Here is a 21,286-nt window from a genome sequence, read left to right on the forward strand (position 1 = left end):
ATTAGACCAGTGTTCAGCAGTCCTGCTTCTGGGTGCCTATGATTATTTAGTCCAGATACCCTGAATCAGCTTGTAATTATTTTAAATGGACAAATGTACTGACTTTTCCCACTTCTCCATGTGTTGGTGCTTCAGGGGAGTCCTGCAAAACCTACAGACACATCAACCTTCCAGGAACAGGACATACAGTAGGAAACCTGGGATGAGAGTTTTAGGTTTTGTCTCTGTGAATGATTTGCAACGTGAGTATGGAGAGCCACAATGTCTTCTGGTTTTCATTTCAGCTAAAGTTGTCTGTATAAACACGTGGCTTTTACCCCTGGAGTACAAAATCTATGTGTCTGGTCCCAGCAGCCTCTTGTTTACTGCAGTAGCTTAATGTGTTACTTAAATTATAATAAATATTGAAAATGAAAATAAGCTGGATTATAAAATTTTACACATGAAAACATTGAAACCTTCATTTATTAAATTAAAATAACACAATTTAAAATTCTTTATTGACTTCTTAAACCCATCACTTTACCATCACATTTAAATACATTGATACAATTCTGTTTAATAATATATTCTGATAGGTTTCCAAAAACTTTACAAATTAAATTAGCACCATTAATATTTCATCTTAACCTAACAGAGATGAAAAAGCACCATGATTTGTATGTGCACCGATAAACATTTCAATCCTTTTCATTACCAAAACATACCAAATGTGGTGATTTAGCTTGAGCAAACTATATTCTTAAAGCTGTTTGCTGATTTTGAAATAAATTTGGTCGTGTCTTAAACAAATTACAAAATTTAAGAAATTATTTTGAAAAATATAAATTCTTTTTCCATCAACTTCAATAAAAACAGTAAACTAAAAATCACATGCACATTGTCAGCTCTATAACATGTCCAAAACACATATGCAAACAAGTTTTGCAAACAAAATGATTAATTTCTCTGACCTATATCATAACAGACTCATCCTATTTTATTCCTACTTCATTGTACTCTATAGGAAAACCAGACACATTTTAAAAGCCACCTTTAACTTATAGCAAATACTGATTATACATAACAATGAGCAACTCTCTATTCCATCTTAAGCAGCAGACAATATTTAAAGAAATGCTTCTATATTGGCAGGCAGCCTAAAGCTGTTTATACCTCAGATTTAATGACTGAACCCTTGTTTTAAGGCCATATTCTCGCTTTTGATATTTCTTAAAACTGCCGTTCTTGCTTTTTCTTTTGTTTTTTAGAGATCAAAAGCAATCATTAAATAAATAAAAAAGGCCCAAGCCTTTATATCTTGTTTACTTTGGATGTTTTCCCATTTAACATTAAAATTATTGTGTTGTTTTTTTCTTGAAGGGCAATCAATTTAAAAGATTAAATATACAGTATAACAGGTGCTGGTCAAGTCATTTTATGAATCCCTCAACCACCTCGACAGTCTGCATCATTTCCATGCACCCAGAAGCAGATCTGGGCGTACTTCAGAGGGGTTATTCTGACAGCCACGTTGTAATCCTGCTGAACGCCATTAACATCAACCCACTGGTGACCAGAAAAGATCCCGATGATTTTTCTCTTCCACTTCTTCTTCCCGGGTTCCTTCAGGCGGATGTAGACTCCAGAGCCACTGGATCCGGGCTGGGCGTCACAGTACTGGTAGAGCAGATCACTGGACTCGTCGGAGACACTACAGAAGCGGTACACTAGCTGCTCAGGCCTGTCGTCGTCAAAGCCAGAGAAGTGTATCCGGCCTCCTGGGAGTTTCTTCACTGAGGGAATGATGCCAATCTCCATGTACTTTTGCTTTTGAGCTCGTTTTAGCTCCAGTAATGCGTAGTCGTAATCCATTGCCACGTTGTCTGAGACACCCTTGAACCATCCCTTTGGCACCTGAGTCCGTTTTACCCTTGTCCACTGGAAAGAAGGCTTGATGTCTGCGCTCCTCTGATTCCTTTTGGATCCTTTCCGCTTTCTCCCCTTACGTTTGGACCTCAGTCTCAATATCCCAACCCTTAGCCTCTTCACGCCTTTCACGTAATCTTTTCCATCGTGGATGCAGTGGGCCGCAGTCAGAACATGCTTTGGAGACACCAGGATCCCTGTGCAGCCCGTGGAGACTTTGACAGTTGTAGAGAACGGAAAATTGGTCACAAACTGCTTGTCAGCTATAGTGAATCGACTGTCCACGCCATAGACTTGCCTTTTCCTGCGCGCATGAGTGTCCTTGATGACCCCATGCTCAGTCTGCAGATCAAAGTCCCTGAAGTACACTTCTGAGGAGGTACGAGTGCCATTCTCATAAACAGTCTCATATGAAAGGAAGTTCTCAAGGTCAGACATACTTGGCAGGGGCAATCGGCTTTGGCATTCAATCCCACAGGTTCCATTTAACACAAATTTGGCTTCGGCTTTGAACTCTGGGTTACTAAGGGTAACAGTTCTCCTATTCAACACTAGTGGTACTTTTTGTGTGTGCCAGGTATACTCATCTTCACTCTCTTCTGCAAAGACTGAACTTAATACAGTTAATGAGACTAGAAGTATCAGTGGTAACGGGCCCATTGCGTAGCTATTTCTCGCTCTGCTGAAAAAGAAAGAAAAATGCATTACACATCTCGAAGGCTCGTGCATCTTGGATTTCTGTGCATTCAAATAACATATACTTAAGTGGCGCCAAACGCTCTGGTAAAAGCATTATCAAACACTTTTGGCATGTTGCAAACAAGCTCTGACTTAACTTAAATTTTACATTTTCACCAAGCTATTATTTGGCCTTTTTGGTAAGCTAAGCAGATTGTTTTAAAATGGTCAAAGGCCAGTGACTATGAATGAGATTTATGGTTTGCTGAAAGCAGAGAGCATGAGATATTCATCATTTAAAAAAAAAACATCTCAGACATATCTGGTTACAAACCAAATGTATTGCATTCTTGATTTTCTTTCATTTCCCAAGCTGCTGCAAGTTCTACTTTGCAATAGCTTTGCAGGGACTTAAAATACAGTATGTTTTAAATATTAAGAACATATAGTCTAAATGAATTAAAGGAGAAACTCTGCAAATTCTAGAAGAATAAACTGCAAAAATAAACTGGGCTCAGGATTAAAAAAAAAGGGGAAAAAAGAAAAGAAGTATACTAAACTGTAGGCACAGGTGAAAAAAAAAATATAATACCATGGGAGTAATGAGAGAACACAGCAGCACTAAAAATATTGCAAACTACTTTTTAATACAACAATACCATAATAAAATAAATGTAAACAATTAAGAAAACAGTTTATAAGATAACCAGGATTAAGAATAGAAGATAATAAAGGCATTGCTACATATAAATAATATTTAACAAAGATTTTCATAGTCATTGAAAACAACAATGTGTGCTGTGTTAAAGATACCTGTATGCTACATACAGGTATGTGTTAATATTCGGTAATTTTAATGTGACACAGAGGTTCTACAGGGTCTAGGGCATCTTAAAATGAAAAAAAAAATCCCTTATTTTATGATTATATGATAGAATTCCCTGAGCATGCAATAAGGACCACTAAAACATATGACATAATATAATCAATTTTCCAGAATGAAAACCGATAAGGTCCTTCAACAGGTTAATTCTCATATTAAATGCAATCGGAGTCCAGGAGTTCAAGGTAATAATGCATGTAGATGTAGAGGAAACTTTTGTTTGGGCAGTTTGTGATCTATATCCATTATTTAGATTAAGATTTAGACTATAGATTAGAGGGGCCAAGGATCCATTAGCAAACCAGGGTTAAAGTAATTAAATATTTTTTGTATAAATGTATACAATGCATATAACTCAACCCAGGGTTGCTTCATACTCAGTGGAGAGACAATGACACTAAGTGACAACTGGAAACTAATGGTTGAATTACAGTAATTTAGAATGGAGACGTGGAAATAGTTCTACAAAGAGCAGTGGGTGGCTAACACGTGTTGCCAAGCCACACGGATGAAGCTCCCACTCTAAGCTCCTTTAAAATACAGCTAGACAAAAGCTTAGATCCAATGATCTACCAAGTTATTAAACAATAAAATGGGCAGCCTTTATTTTGATCTTATATAAACTACACTTTATATTTTATATACTGTAAATATAAAATACTTACATAAATACCCCAGGATATTGAGTATTCAGAGTTAATCATAATTATTAATAAAAGATAGGTTATTGGGATAAGATACACATTGTACCTTGATGTGAAAACTTTGTAACCAGTCTTTTGTATGTACTGTGTGGATGCAGTATATGAAAACAACCTTTTTCTCTAAAAAAGAAACTGAAACATCTTGTTATCTTTCTAGTTTTCAGTACAGCTCTTCACGATCAATGGTCTTTCATACAACTATAATTATCATGTCTTTTTAAAGCACTGGGAAATATATATATATAAAGGAAATTCCATTTCAAGTGGTGGTGTGGTTTGAGCACTCAGGCTGATGCAATCTTCTGTAAATCTATTTGCAAGAAAATCAGATGGCCACAAGAGGGAACACTATCATAAGGAAACGCTGTAAATTGTTTTTCATCTGTATCTTCAAAAACTGTGTTTTCATGGCTTCCAGAAACAGATCTACACAATCTAAACAGACATAGTGAGGTCAGGAGGCAGGCTATTTAAACAGCCTGTTTGTACTGTACATGAAGCCTGTTAATAGGAATTCATTATACTGTAGGCAATTACACAGTATCAAATACTGACATTTTGACACGCCTTTTTAAATATTATTAAAGTTAAGAATCTCAACTGAAATTCCACAAAGCATTCTCACTCCAAAGTAAAGCTGAGCTCCAGAGTTCTGTGAATATTGATCTCCTGAGGGTCAATATACTGGCCCAGAACCATTACATCTGTCTGATCCATCTGCATAATTGTTTTCAGACTGCAATAGCTGCAGCACAAGACATTCCAGAAAGAAATAACTTGTGGATCAGCAGGATGACTTTAGCTCACCATATGCATCAAAATGATCTTGGAGATCATTCAGGGGTAGCATGATGACAGAGATAAAGTAAATGTCTTCTACGGCCAAAAGCTATGGAATGTTTTATTGACCAACGCCCCTGACAAAAGACAAAGTGTATGTAGACGCCATAGTGCACATTACTGCCATTACTGCTTCTCTGTTCAACTGGCAGGGCAGTGGAAGGGGTGACTTTAGCACAAGAAAGCCTTTGGTACAGATTGAGGACAGCTTTGCTGCTCAGCGACATGACATCCTTGAGCCGGGTTTCTCAGTTTCTTTCTATAGATTCTCCACCAGGGCAAAGCACAGTGTTAGGAATTCGACGGCTTGACTTCCAAGGCAACAATCTCAAGGTCTTGAGGTGCCTAGCTTTTGCTCATGACCCCGAATCCAAGTGAACAACAGTGAGAAGTGAATGACAAATTCCATCAACAGGAGACAACTACCACTGACCGGTCATCTCCAACTGGCTGTAGCTGCATAGGAAGAGGAGTCAAATGTCTCATTTCAGCCTTTCCAGAGCCTGATCAGGTCTGAGCATCAGCATTGCCAGGATTGTATGAATACACAGGGAGGTCATACCCAGTACCGACTGTTTTCACTTTGACATTGTGTCATGTTTCACACTAAAACCATATCAAATTTTCTGGAAAATTGTTTGATATCAATGTTTAAAATGTTGGAGTAAATCTGTTACACCTGAATGTTGCATTTATTTTGTACACCTATATACAATATATATTAAACTCAACAGGACATGATAAAAACCCTCAGTGTCAAAATGTGAATGGGATTCTGGAAGAATAATACAGTTGAATACGAGCACATTCTCAAAAGAGAATGTCCACAAAGGGTGCAAAAACAGTACAAATACAGAATGATACATTTGATTCATGTGCAGTAATCCACAATTCAGTGGCTGGGTTATATTGGAATGAATGCAATAGTGGGACTAATGTAGAAGAGGTCATTTGGCGTAACTCACCTAGAAGAGAATGGCAGCTTGGCTTTAAGGATGAGACTGACTGACCCCCCCCCCCCAGCTTTCACAAGGAATGAGCCAGGGAGCTGCTGAAAGGGTGTAAATGGGTTGTGGAAAGGTTGCGAGAGAGATGGGGAGCGGGAGGTCTAGAAGATTTTTTATAAATTACAGTACATAGAAAATTAGTTATTACATAATTATTTTGTTTTTAAATATACAGTCATCCCTCGCTTTTTCCGGGTTTGTACTTTGCGGTTTTGTTTATTTGCGGGATGCCCCCCCCAAAAAACATTTGGGGAAGTACAGGGCAGGCGACGGCGTTTCCGCGAGCCCGCAAGCGTGGCGTTTTAGCCCGGCTTTGTGCCTTTTCACGTCCCCTAACAATTCTCTGACACGGAACCTGGGGAGGTGCTGCTGCCCAAAGAACAGAGGAAGACCTTGACGAGCTTATCAAGAGCGTCAGTAAAGAAGAAGGGGAAGAAGAGGAAGCGCAAGAAAAGCAATGGACACTCGAGTCTTTTGCAGCTCTATTCCAGGACCTCCGAAACCTGGAGGATAGAATACTTCGCTCAGACCCTTCAATGGATAGGAGCATTAAAATTGGTCGGCAACTGGAACAGGTCTTCGAGCCAGAAGAAGCAGATCCCCATCACAATGTTTCACTAGGAACGACAACACCCAAGATCGAAGCGTGATGAACTATTATGGAGCGGATATTGTCTTAACCCGCTTGGCTGAGGTGTAGGACGAGGACCCCCACGCAGGGTAACCAAGGGGTAGCTGCAGAGGTGGAGTTGGGGTGAAGTTGGGATGCAAAAGTTGTGCGAGAGGGAGAGTAGGAAATCAGGTTGGTATTTATAGCGTGTGGTGGAGGAAGGTTGATGTGAGCGATTGCTAATTACTGACAGCTGAGTATGAGTGAGGGTGGTTGTTGTCATCCCCCCCGAACTTTCGTTATAAACTCCATTTCTGCAAAATAAAGAAACTGAAGAAAAAGAAAGTGAACCAGTCGCAAAATGACATTAAAAGTGAGTGAAAATAAAATGCTTTTTATTTTCATTATTTTATTAATTTACTAAAAGAGATTTAATAACAAAGAAACGTTAAAAACAGTACAATAGACGCTTAAAAATACTAATAAAATACTGTAGTTTATTGGGCAGAAAAAGTACTTATTCATTTGTTACTAAGAGTTTTATGTCTTTCTGTCGTCTTACCCCCTCCCTTCCCATGTGTCAAAAAATGCTAAAATCAAGCAATATGCTCTTGAATGTTCTCTTAATTATCCCCGATTAGAAAAAGAATACTAAAATGTTGTTTCTTTGGGACCTGGGTTGTTTTGGAGAAGGTGGTCAATTATTTGCGGATAACTGTACATGTTCTCACCAACTCTCTGATGTGACATAGTCTTATTGAGACACCCTTTAAAATAGTTTTAAAGTAATGTCTTTGTTTAAGGGCATGTGAACAAATTGCTAGGCACAGTAAGGAAGATCTTTACAGAGAACTTTCACAGATCTGAAAAAACAGTTCACCACTGATGACCACGTCTTTAATGGGAGAATGGACTAAGGCAATTACAGACATAAGCATTTGCAACAGGTAATGCAAAGTGGACACTCATTTGAAGTTCTCTATAGTACAGTTCATGAAGCAAAAGGATAAAGGCTGCATTTGACATTTTAAATAATTTATGGTAGAAAACTGACTACATATGTTAATGACAGTTAAGACACTTCACATTTATTAAAGTTTCCATTTTGAGAGACTCATATCTCAATTAAGAAGATATCTGTATAATTTTAATTTAATAATGGAAAACTAATTTGTCTAATTAAACACTATAATGATCGTTGTCATTCTTCCAACTGAAATCCCGGCCTCATTAAGTTTAGTCAATAACTATCAAGGGCAATTACACCAGTTTCCACTATGGAATGATTTTCACTGTAGTGACCTTCCAGCAGTAAATAGTGTATAGTGTTCTGCACTTAAAAGGACATTGTCACACATTTCCCAAGGGAAATTCTTGAAAAAAAGGGACCTCTTTTTTTCTTCATAAGGTAAGTAGGTCCCTTTTCAGGATAGAAAGGCCCATTGACAATGGGGGGGGGGGCACCACTTTTCTAGCCAATCAACACTGGAGGTGGAGGTGATGGGGTCAGCATCACACTCAAGCCAGCCTATTACCACCAGGTACCCAATTGGGAAATAGGCTGAGTGGACCTGGGAGGAATTAGAGCAAGCTATATCACTTGCCCCTACCTGGGCTTGAACCCAGGACCTTCTGGTCAGGAGCTCAACACCCTTGCCATTTGAGGTACCACAGCTCCCTGTAATCTTTGTAGGTAACTTAGCACCAAGTCCAACACCATTTTAAAAATGACATTTCAAAGTAACAAAATCTGTGTTGCGGATTTCTTAAATTTCAAGAATCTCCACAACCTTTGCCTCAGCAGGGAGAAAAAAAGACTGAAAGCAGAAAAATCCCATCACATTCCATACTCAAAACATTTGCACAGGTCTTCATTTCACAGGACGTTGCGGAGAGTTTTGACTCTACTATGTGAGGCAGGACTGTGGCTGGCAATGCAACTATTCGTTTTTTCAGATTGAGACGTTCTGTTTTTAACTACAGTACATGCTTCTCTTTCTAGACCACAGTCTGCAAACATCTGTGAGTCTGGGGTATTCAAGCTATTATGTAAGAAATCTGAAATCAACCCAATCCAATATTGTGGCTGCAGAGTCTTGTTATACAGTAAATCTGATCTGTTAAATGTTGCTAAGCGGTACACTAGTTACTATAATTGCACCAGTTTAGGATTATATTTTATCTACCAGTCCACCAGCTTCAGTGCACATTAATGTCATACAGAAATTAATAAAGTAACTCTCTCATTGTAAAAATGAACGGTAGTTTTTAACCACAGGCTGCTCATTTAGGAGCAAACCTATACATTTTCCCATTCAAGTCATTATTCTTTGACCCTAAATGTGTTTTTTTACAACAGGACATCCATCCTGAACCCTTGTGAATAGATTTATCCACTCAGGTGATGATAAATATATACAGAATAAAACAAGCCCTTCTGTACATTGAAATTCTCAAACACCACAACTGATTTAAAAAAAAAACCTTAGAGATACTTCTGTAAAATATGTACTGCCCAATAGTCAAATCTTTTGCCATTCAGTATTTTTAAAGTGCATTTGCATTTAACATCTGCCAAATCCTTATCAAAGGCAGAACCATTGACTCTGCTCATACAGATATTCTAGTACAATTATCATTAGTCCTTGAACACTCACTTCAAACTTCAAAATACAAATAATAGCCTTCAATACCATTTTTGTGGCTGCACTTCCCAAGGTGCTGTGCAATGCCAAACAAAATAGGTTAATTATGCATATTGTATTACTTTAAAACAGGCAGAAAGTCACAAAATAAAACATTAACAGGGTTTATCATTAATCATTTTTGATTTTATATGGTAAGCCCTGTTTCTTCTTGTTATTTCAGTTGCCATTTTCCATACTGTATGAACTTGTAACCCTTTCCTCCACCTATTCATATAAAATAAGTCACTCAATAAAGTACTCATGTTGCAGTAAAAAGAGAAAATACATGAATAATTATTCTTGGTTACAAGCAGTAAGCAGCTGGATGACACTTAGACATTTGAATTGTCCTCACTAATCTAGGAGATACAGTATGAGCTGATCCCTGAACTTCAGCTCTAATAGAATGTCTCTCAATGCTACATTCTAACATGAACTGCAAAGAACAACACTTATCTTAAAGTTGAAGAGGTACAGAAACTTAAAAAACACCCTGGGTAGAGATTTGACATTCTCATTCTTCTGTTTTGCTTAGTAAGACAAATTGCTATAATGAATTCAATGTGCTTCAGCAATATACAAAGTATGAACTATTATATTCCAACTTAGGCTTTCTTTAATCTAATATTTAATAAAACCAAGACAACCAAAGATGAGAAAATAGTGAGTCACTGGTTACTTGCTTGTTTCTAGTCTGGATACATTAGAGAGCGTTTGTGCCAAGCTCATGCATGTGTTAAATTACAGGCGGAATACAGGCAGGATAAGCCTAACAAAATGACATCTGATCATGTCTGCAGTTATATAATGAAGAAAGCACGAAGTGGTTCTTTTTTTGGAAGAGCTACCAATAGAACTAGTGTGTGAACAGTATACATTTTCAGAAGTAGGACATCCTAACAAAGCATTATAAGATGCCATCCATTCCCATTTCAAGTAAAACAACACTGACATGATAAAAAATATTTTTTTTTCCGCACCGTTCTGAACACACATGAATGAGGTTACTATGCTTCAGATTCCAGCATGTTCAGGACAGTAATATTCCTTAACCTGTCTTTCATCACCAGCCTGTTACATCTCACATGCAATAGGAATGTAAAGAAATCCTTAAGGATATATTAAATATGAACAATTAGAATCACATTGCTGATTCCATTATTTTTTTCCAGTAATCTCATAGATAAAATAAGCAGTCAAAATCTTTAACAAATACAGATTACTTTCATGATAAAAGGGGCCCATCGGTGAAGTGTCTTGACTGTGCCTGTTAATATTTTTTTTCCTTCTTTTGAGTCATTGCTAAGCAGGAGGAGGAGCAAAGCATATGATACAGCCTTTCTCAATGCCCAGTTGTCATCTTTTCTGTGCATCCGTCCCTAGGAAATAACAACAGCTGCCAATTCAAAATACAGACAACACATCACCAAAAGCAAACAGTAGCTCAGAGATGCTGTAGCTGTGCTGTACTGACCAGCCAGTTTAATTTGAAACTGGTCTGTGCTTGTTAAATGTCTCAACTGCTTAACTATGAGGCCAGTAGAAAAAGATAATGGAATCTCCTCTATTCTCATACATATATAAACACATGTAAGTATGGCTATAATAAGAAATCAAAATGTCTTGCATTTATAGTGCTTTCCAAAGATCCTTCAAAATGCTTTATCAAAGGACACCCTATCCAACACCCTCTTCACCTGACACTGACGTTTCGTTCAAATAGAGAACTGAGAAATGGCTTCACCATTGAATTAAGATGAGAGGTCAGGAAAGACAGATTGTACAAGCCCAGGGCAGAACTGAGGTAGTCCCCTAAAGACCCCAAATGTTTTAAAAGTGCCATAAAATCTTGAATGACCAAGCAGTCAGTATGTTGGTTTAGTGTCTCATCTAAAAGAGGGCATCTCCTACAACAGCAGACTTGTTCACCACACTGGGCCAGTGGTCAAGGTCTTCTGCTCCACAAGGAAGAGTGCCACCTACTGGCCCACCACCTCTATGTGCAGCACTGACCTGTTTTTCATTTGAGATCTGATTCCCAGTATTCACTGCTCCAACCTAGTTGTCTTGAGCTCTTAACAAGATGCCACTTTCATATAATGAAATATAACAAAAAATATTTAAAAAATATTTTGTGATATTAAAAATGTACTGCTCAAATACATCTCAATATATCCAGATATTCCTTTTTGCACCTATATGAGAAAACACATCTGCATTTATGTGTATTTTTATGTTTCATTGATATGCTTGCTGTTGGTATCAAAGTGTCTGGATAATAAGAAAAAGGTGTTAATTTGTAATGGAAGGTTATAAAACCTACAGTGGCTATGTTCAGCTATCACATGTTCTCCACTGAGTCTGCATTAGCAGTTCTTGACAAATTACTTCTCGAGTGCGAGGCTGGAAAATGACTAAAGCCAGTGTGAACTGACAAGTCTACAAGGAAATAATAAGAAGGTCTTTCTTTAAATTTCATCTCCCAAAACGTTAGCATAGATATTTTAACAATTCAAGAGTTGCAACCTCTAAAACACATTTTTGTTTTGTTTGTATTTCTTGTATTGTTAAATCAGATTCACCATACCTCTGCCTCCAGGTACGGCACCTTTAACATTATTGGGGGGCTGTATTTTGAGAATAGTTCCACTCCACACTCCATTACTCTATGTTTACTCCTGTCCTGTCTATGAAACAAGCTACATGATTGTTTCAATCTTCAGAACAATTCAGCATGTGTACAGTATAGAGGGTGGCATGATGGCACAGTGGTTAGCATTGACGCCTCGCAGCCCTGGGGCCCTGGGTTTAATTCCTGGGGTGCCATCTCTGTGGTGTTTATATGTCTTCCCCATGTGTGTGTGGGATTTCTCTGGGTCCTTCAATTTCCTCCCACAGTCCAAAAATGTACTCTAGGTTAATTGGCTGCTGGGAATGCGGGCCACGATGTGCGTGTCTGCGTCTATGTGCGCACTGTGGTCCCATCCAGTGTGTATCTTGCCTCGTGCCCGCTGCTAGTCAGGAAAGGCTCTTGCTACCCCTTGACCTTGAATCGAATGAAGCGGCTAGAAAATGGATGTATGGTATACAATTCTCACATTTGATCATAGGTTTCTGTGAAGAGTACAACACAAAACTAAGCTGGGGGATAGTGCAAACATTGGTACAGCTGTATCTGTTGTATATTGATTTAGAAAGACCAAACAAAAGTAATCTCCACCAACAGAAGCCAGGTACTGGTTTTTATAAACCTTTTTGTAAATATCTCTTTAGACAAGTACAACCAAATTCCAGGCATCAGGAAAATGGCATTCATACACTGTTTGGAAGCACTGTCGATGTACTCTATGCACAGATAAAATGGCAAATGTCTGAATTAATATGGTTCCAAGTTGTACGCTAACGAATGATTTATAAAAGAAAATTACAGGTCACAGAATTAATCAGCTCAGACATAAAAAGACCATGATCGCAGTTTCATACTGATGCTCCAGTGGAGTGTCAAACTCAGTTCCAGTACAACTGTTAAGTCCTCCTTAACTACTGTACCTAAAACAGATCATCTCTTGAAATGGGCAAGGCTCTTAAAGCCCTTTCAACACTAGCTCACCTTATTCCTTTCAAATGCATTACATTCAATGTCTGCAGAATGATTACACACATCATACAGATTAAGTTAATAAAAATCAGTTCTCATCAATTCGGATAGTTCTCCTTGAAGAACTTTCTGATGTAGATGGAAAACTATCTTTCAGCAATCAAATCATGTAAAATCTCTATTCATATCACCAGCTTAAACAGAGATGGTTTTAAACAGTAAACCGCGATCATTCGTATATCTTGAAATCAGGCCCACTTTCACCCTTGATTTAATACAGGATGTGATATATGTTTAACATCCAGAGGCTCTTCCTCAACACGAGGGAGTTCATTTTAAGGACAGCTGCTAAGGAGAGCTGGCCGGCTCATCCGTCCTCCCTCCTGAAACAGATCCCTCTTCTCCCCGCCACCCCTGTGACGGCTGAAAGCGCCACGGCTGCAGCGTTTCCAGCGCCATCCTCTGCCTTTTGGTCGTAATATCAGCTATACTCTGTTTTCCTGCTTTTCAGTTATCGTAGACTGTAATGAACAGCACCGGGGGTTTAATAAAAACTGGGTTAATTTCGGATATTATTGTATCATAGCTGATTTGTTTTGTTCCTTGTTCCAAACTCGACCTTTGTTTTCTTTCCAACTGTGCGTATTTTATAACTCATCAGATGTTTTTTAATACCGGTTGCTTTTGATAAAGGCATCAACTAAATAATTCGATTTTAATATCTCCTTAAGAGTTTTAGTTACCTTTACAATATTTAAATCACAAGAACCTGTTTTTAATAAAATGCTACAAAATATTCATTTCCAGGCAGCCAAATCCATAAAAAACAAGGAAAATTACATACGGTCTTAATTTTATAAGGTCTTAAGAGTGTCCGTTTTGCAGCGTTTTGATGGTTGAAAAAAGAAAATACATGTCGTACAAGTTTAAAAAACGGGGTGTTTCAATTGCTTAACATTCTCTCTTCATCCCTATTAAATTTTACTTTCGTGCGAGGAGACGGAATTGTGCACATCAGCAAGCTGTCCCGCTGCTCTTCTGCACCCTAGATGGCACACTCGTTTAATTTCCAGACTCCGGACACTATTGTTCTGTCTGGATGAATTAAAAATGTACCGAGGCGTAATAAAGTTCACATTGCTATATACTGCAATCAAAATGACTACACTTTACATTTAGGTCGGTATTCAACATCAGTGCAATGAACAACTTCTACATTACGATATTTAGTGCAATCTAGAGCATACGAAGCTACGCCGTCTCTGTATTTTTGTAGATGTGTAACTTCCAGTAAAACGCATACGAACTCTAAACCACGCATCTGTCCAAACCAGGGCAGTTTCTCCCTGCGAACAAAGGCGTCCTCCGGGTCCTAAAGCCGACAGCCGCCCTAAAATCAACTACAGCGAACAGCTCATCCGTGTATAACAGCGATCGCATGTGGTTCACAAACAGGCATGTCTCAAACGACCATTTGTTTACAAGACTGAAGTCATGCATAAACAGAAATTAAAAAGAAATTATGTTTGTGCATTTTAAAAATTTAATTTAAATTAATTAGCCTAACACGTTGGTATTGTTGTCAGTTCGTTCGAAAGGGGGAGCTGTTCGCATGTATTTATAAGATAAAAAACACCGAAACTCAGCAATAAACCTCACAGAAGTTTTGTCTCAATTTCTCCATTTTAATTGATAATTTAGTATTTTAACCGTAAAAAACATGCATAACACAATAACTTGCAAACTTTGAATTTAAAAAGTAACATTCGAAGATTAATCGTATCCAGACAAATAGGAAATGAAATATCAACACTATTCCCCATAAAAAGAAAAATCGATAATTTAGCAATACGATTGAGTAATAAGCGAATGGCATAAAGCATACAACAGAAAATGAATTCATTTTTTAGTCTTTTTCTAAAGTATTTTTATTTTGGAAAAAACGGTCAATTTTTTCTTCAAAATTTCTTAAAACCATCGTTGCAAGACATAAAATAGCAATAGCATCATCACACTTGAGAAGCGTACCATCCGAGTCCCAATGACACAATATTCAATGCGTGTCATTTAGTATATGCCGATATATATAGTGGCCCCCATGGATATAGACGCCGGGTCGCTACAATATACTGTATACAAAAATATATATTCATACCTGCTAGCATTCGATAGGTGGATATTAAAAATCCTGTAAGAGCTGATTTATAAATAAGTAAATTGTGCTTCCCCTCCTGAGAAAGTATTTTTTTTTCTTTTCTCCGAAAGGTCGTCTTATTCAAAGGTAGAAACACAGCTTCACTTTCAACATTGCCCGTGCAGCACCAACGAAACAGAAGTATCAGCCAAACTCCGTCTGCACCGAGTGCACTTGATGCTTTTGGTAAAGAAAAAAACTCAGAAAAAGCTTCAAGTTTCTTGCGACTAGGGGGGTTCGCATAGGGGAGGGACCAAGCAAATGGGAAAATAACGAAAAGAACTTTGTAAACACTGCAACGTGTGTAGAAAATATTTTAATTTAGAAATTAATGTCATATCGAGCACGACCTGAATATTTAAATGTACGTGTTCATTTTTAAAGAAGGCCGTCTTTATTCTGTGAGTGCACTTCAATTTAATGTGCTGCCCGACGGTCACGTGTCGCTGTAAACTCAGTAGCAGGACACTTGTTTCGGTTTGGGGGAAAAAAAAGTTTTATTGAAGGAGGAAGCTAGAAGATAATCTGTACGGAAAAAAAGAAAAAATAGTCCTTTTTGGCAACTTTTTAAATTGCCGTGCTCTAAACAAAGTCCACGGGAGAGCTGAAAGTGCGCTGCTACCACCGACGGCTTTTAAATCTCGGCAATATGGAACAAAAAGTATTCAGTCAAATATCCTGTAGACATTTACAGGTTACGCTGGACAAAAAGGGAAAAGAAGCAGCATTTATTTTCTGTAAGCCGTTGCTATGACATTACAGTCCCCCACTGTGGACTGTGGGCTAAACCAACATGAAGACTTCTCCGTCAGTAAGCTGTCTTTTGGCAACTTGCTGACATCGCCTCGCAACGTACAGTATTTGCTCGAGCTGCACCTGCAGATCCTAAGCCATCTCTCTGCCTTGCAGTCCGTGAACACATCACCAGCCCTGTGCCACACAGAACTACCCACTACAAATGGCCTCTTTTCTTCCTATGAGGCATTTGTAATCCTGTATATTAGCTTATTGGAACAAGTAATAGGTTTATTCCACGCAGAAAAGAGTAGAAAGAAAACACAACGCTTCTGCTGTGGAGCCTTCTTTGGGTGTGGAAGCTGACGCAGCTGCCCACCTGAACTATTAACTTATTGTACTTTTTGTACTGTATTATACAATGTATTTTTGCTTCTCCGTGTACTATAACGTAGGTTTCTGCTCTATGTTTAAAAATACAGTTTGATGTTAAGACCTCTCTATTACACTAAGAAATAGTTTTCCCAAATCGTTGACGTTCAGTAATGAACTTTTTCTTATGGCGTCGGGAAAATGCATGAATAATTGGAAAATTAGTTACATCTGAAGAATATTGATATTAATTTAATAAGGTTGTCAGTAATGTTCTTAAATCTCCGCACGGGTTTTCATCTGAAAATCCTAACTGGGGTTTTGAAGGCTTTGAATGACGTGATCCCAGTTTACATTGCTGATCTTTTGTACAATTGTGTTTCCAGCTGCAGTGTTTGACCGTTTGATGCAACTGTATTGTCAGTTTCCCAGACCAAGTTGCTGACCATGTGTGTTAGGTTTTTTGTGTTTAAGATTTTGTAGCACACTTCCAAACGCATTTAGGGAATCCGACTCATTGAATGTATTTAAACCTCACCTCAAAACTGATTTGAATTAGTTTTTTATCTTTTTTTTTACCCTATCCTTTTTATTTATTGCTTCTATTTTTATGTGTAGTGTTTTGGGACATCTTTAAAAAAGGCACTTTATAAAATATACAGATTTTTTTCTAAATATTTTGGAATTGATGAAAGCTTGTTGTTTAAGGCTGGCTTTATTTTTATCACAGAAGGACTTTGTCCAGTTGCTGTAAAGGCCTGTTCAAGTTCCTGCATCAGCTATTCTTCAGTAGACTGTGATTTGCCAACTCAGTCTTCAATGGCAGAACAGATTAAATTAGATGAACACCTTGGAATATCCTGTGTCCATGCCGTTTGAGTAAATGTTACTGTGCATTCTGTCAAGATATGTGTTTTAGCCAGTGTGCAACAGTTTCACCCTACAGTAAACTCTCAGTTAATGGACTATTATTGAGGAAGGGCAGTCCGTTATTGACAAATGTCTGTTAAATCAGAATTAAGTTTTTCAGCCCCAAAACACTATTATATGAGAAATAATGTATATATACTATACTGCATATGGGCTTTGTGTGAACATGTAGATGCATAACCACATTGTGTGTTAATATACTGTAATACTGCACTGTACTGTTTATATAAATACACTGTATTGTATTACGTACAGTATACCCTTGCTTAACTTGTCTAAGACTAGTGTGAAGAGGTACCCGATACTGATGGCTGTCCATTAAATTGACAATAAAATATTTTTTAACTAAAAAAACACACTCTCTTATGAGAAGAAAAAAAAAGTCAGAAGTAAACCAAGCTTTTCTGGAATGGTAATACAGGAGACTGCTGGAAGCTCATTCATTGTATCCTTTAAGGACCTTGGGTCTCTGTGACTTGCCAGCAACTACAGGTGTTGATCTGTGAAAGCTGTCAGCATTTGCACACAGAGTAACCCTGAGGTCCTTTCCTTTGCTGATTTTCCACACTGGCATAGATGTCTTGGGCTTGTACAGTATGCTTTGGTATTTTCCAGGAGCGAACGCCAGAAGGGACCTGTCTCATCATTGTACAGTTGGGATAATATGACGCCTTTGTTGTGTATTAATTTATTCAATGTCTTACAGAACGGTTCTACCTCTTCAGTGGGCACACACGAAGCTACACGATTGGTTCTGTTATTCACTATACCATGACGTTGACAAAATCCGGAAAGCCATCCATCATTGTATTTGAATTTCAGTATCACGTGTCTGGATAGTGAATTGGCAGCAAATCGCAAATTCAATGTTATGCCCAATTGATAGCCAAAACCTCCCATTACCAGAATTTGTCTGTTAAATGAGTTTCAGAGCAGAAGACTTCCATGTTGTACAAATCTTCCCTTTATATTTCAAGGTAATCGAGGCACATTTTTATTTCTGTTATGACCCTTTCACAAAGATGAAAGTGCAAATTACAGTCGTTCACAGTACAGTTTGAAGTAAGAAACATGCCAACAATTAGTGGAAAGGCATACAGTGCATTCCTACAGTTTAATTTTCCCACCATCAACAGGTTCTGTCTGTAACTGTATGTTTCCTGAATCATCCTCCTGGTGTGCTTCTCTTCAAACATGGTGGCATTCATCTGAATGGAAAACATTAATCTTAGTCTCGACAAAACATACAACAAGGCTGTAAAAGCCTCATTTACATCTCCCTACAAATAGCAAATGGTGCTCTCTGTTTTGTCAACATTAGAGCCTTTACATTAAACAGCTGAGGTGGGGATGTTTTAGTCTATGCCTTACATCCAAATAGTTTACAGTATGTAATTGTTAAATAAACCATTGAGTAAGTTAGGAGTATCTCTTTTTAATGCTACATTATTTAAAAAATAGTAGTAGGAAAGACAAATGAGAAACTTTCACAGGTACAGTAACATTTAATAAAACTGTGTTTTTCATTTGTAAGATGTGTATTGTTATGATAATCTCAATACACTTCAACATGATGTGTATGATTACGTGATGATATCAACATTATGGATTTCAACATGATGACATGACTTTTTATGATGTTAAAATCATAAAAAAATAAAAACAATGTTAATCAAGAAGCTAAATTACAATGACACTGTTGCACTATATCTTAAAAACATTGCAGAAATATAGAGAGAACAGACTAAATTTTATATCCTGTCTGACCCAGGATAATTCAAAACATGATTAAACCTGTGAAAAATATGTATAGGAATAATTGAAAAAATTTAGCATATTTAGTTTTATAGTTTCTGGGTTGTACATAATAGCCCATGTAGGCATGGTAATAATCCTTTTACAAGTTCAAAATACAGTATATTATGCCTATTCTCAGTCCAAATCAGACATACAGTACAGTATGTAAAATAATAATTAAAAGTTCAGTACAAAATGTAATTTAAACTTATTTACAGTATTGAGACAACTGAATGGTAATTTCATGATAACTGCATACAAATACAGTTATAAACTGGGAAGCAGAAAGATTCATGTATCACCACAGGTGACTGGACATTGTGTGGAACTTTGTTAATCTTTACCAAGGCTACAGTACGTTTTCCAGTCTTTCAATCAAAACAGTCTGCTTAGGATTAGAGACCAAATATATGCTGGAGCTTTCCATCAGGTACTGGAAATAATGTGTCAAAGATCTTATATTCACAATTAATATACTGTACAGTATATATTATTTTAACACAATCTTACAACTTATTGAAGGTCATAAAGCTACGAATATTGAAAGTAATTATATAATTATTATTGTAGAAGCAAAGTAAAAAGTGGACATATCATTTTAGACATTACAATTTATATTTTTGTGAAAAGATTTCACTATTCTGGGTGTCACGAGGGCGCAGTGGTTTGTATTTTTTCCTCGCACGGCTGGATCGCTGGGTTCAATTCTGGACCAGGGGTGCTCTCTGCGTGGAATTTTGTATCTTCTCTTCATGTTTGCATGGGTTTCCTCCCACAGTCCAAAAACGTACTGGTAGGTTAACTGGTTTCTGTGAAAGTTAGCCCTAGGTGTGCAAGCGTGTGTGTTTGTGTCTCAGTCTCTGGCTCCCCAGCGGCCCAGAATTACAAGAGGGGTTTGGAAACGGATGCATGGATTGCATGATTACATTGAGAAGCAGGTTGTCAGAAAGTGCCATAGTGCCTCAAGGGTTATATACTGTACAGTGTAAATGGTGGCAGTAATAATGATGATCAGCATGATTCTATTCCAGTCATCATCATCAGCATCTTTTTTATACAGTGATTACGGCTGATAAAGTGTGTTACCCTTTAAATGGCAAAAGCAAAAATGTTATAATACACTATTTAGTAAAAAAAAAATTAAACAGAATAGATAGCTAAAAAGAGGGTTTTACAAATGGAATGAAAAGTGATGACTATTCATGACACCCATGAATATGAGTGAAACAGCAGGGGGTAGTCTCTCAGGGTTTGGAGCCTTGTTCTGAGAACTGAAAAGACACCCAGTGTCCACAGATTGCAAATGACATGTACTATAGGTGAATAGGTTTATGGCAGTTCACTGATGCAGTCAGAAGCCAAACCATTCAAGTACTTAAAACTGAGCAGCAGTGTTTTGTGGTCTTTTCTAAACTCCACAGGGAACCAATATAAGAAGGCTCAAACAGATGACTCTATATGCTTATCTAAATACTACAGTATATGTATTTTAGTTCTAATTAACATCTGAGAAGTCTCAACATTACTTGTTAAGAATATGTTTGGATTCACCAGTAAGAACGGCCTATGCTGTATAAGTGCAAGCAATAATACCATTGTGGAGTCTTAATTATGTGGTGAACACTATGGCTCTTTGGGAATATCATATGACAAGAATAAAGGCTGCTTTTGACACATAGCAGTCCAACATTATATATTGTAGTTTTATACAGTACAGTATGTAAGACTTAGAGGCAATTTTTTTTAAAAGATACTCTTGGCAATACAAGTAGTCAAGGGTTCGTACTGAAAACATTCCCAGACAGGGCAGATTAATTTGTCATTTTCCATGTTTTCATATAAAACTATTATAGATCCCAGAGCTGTATTTGAAAGGAGTACTGGTACTGTGTGCCTAATTGAATCTCAGTTTAAGCTACCTTTTACAATAACCAAGAATAATAACAACACCAGAGAATAGAATGTAAAAAAAAAAATTAGTATGAGTGTTTAGTATTTTAGTAGATTTGGTCTGACCTGGTTGGCTGAGAGCCAACCCCCAAGTCATAGGAAAAAGAGATTCCAGTGAAGACTGAGGAGTTAACTAAGAAGTAGCCACAAAAGTGAAGTCTAACTCATGGTATTTATTTTTTTTTAAATTGAGGCGATGACAGGAATGATTAAGATTTATCACATCTCAAGCAAATTTAATTTGGCTGCTGTCATCCTCCCAAACGTTTGTAAACTCCATAAATGATGTGCTCAGGTTCAATTTGTTCCCATGCCCAGTGCTGTGGGATCACTGTGTCTCCTGGCTCTCATTCCAGTTGAGATCTGAATCCCCAGTGCTAATTGATTATTTTA

At 37.5% G+C, this 21,286-nt stretch overlaps 1 protein-coding gene across 2 annotated transcripts; it reads right to left on the bottom strand.

The window, feature by feature from the left end:
* Window positions 1-447: 447 nt before the first annotated feature.
* On the bottom strand, window positions 448-15,277 carry prss35 (serine protease 35). 2 transcript variants are annotated; one of them, XM_006626309.3, is made up of 2 exons: window positions 15,071-15,277; window positions 448-2,587 (listed from the first exon to the last, which is right to left on the bottom strand). In XM_006626309.3, exon 2 carries the CDS (start codon window positions 2,566-2,568, stop codon window positions 1,429-1,431), a length of 1,140 nt encoding a protein of 379 aa, XP_006626372.2. In that variant the 5' UTR covers window positions 2,569-2,587; window positions 15,071-15,277; the 3' UTR covers window positions 448-1,428. The 2 variants fall into 2 exon arrangements, with proteins under 2 accessions (XP_006626372.2, XP_015211027.2); XM_015355541.2 differs by having other exon boundaries at window positions 448-2,590.
* Window positions 15,278-21,286: the final 6,009 nt, after the last annotated feature.

This window comes from Lepisosteus oculatus, chromosome 2 (assembly GCF_040954835.1).
Source record: "Lepisosteus oculatus isolate fLepOcu1 chromosome 2, fLepOcu1.hap2, whole genome shotgun sequence".
In the NCBI taxonomy this organism is placed as follows: Eukaryota; Metazoa; Chordata; class Actinopteri; order Semionotiformes; family Lepisosteidae; genus Lepisosteus; species Lepisosteus oculatus.

Bases quoted from the DNA above. Each gene is read 5' to 3' on its own strand.
- prss35 (XM_006626309.3), bottom strand. From the start codon at position 2,568: ATGGGCCCGTTACCACTGATACTTCTAGTCTCATTAACTGTATTAAGT.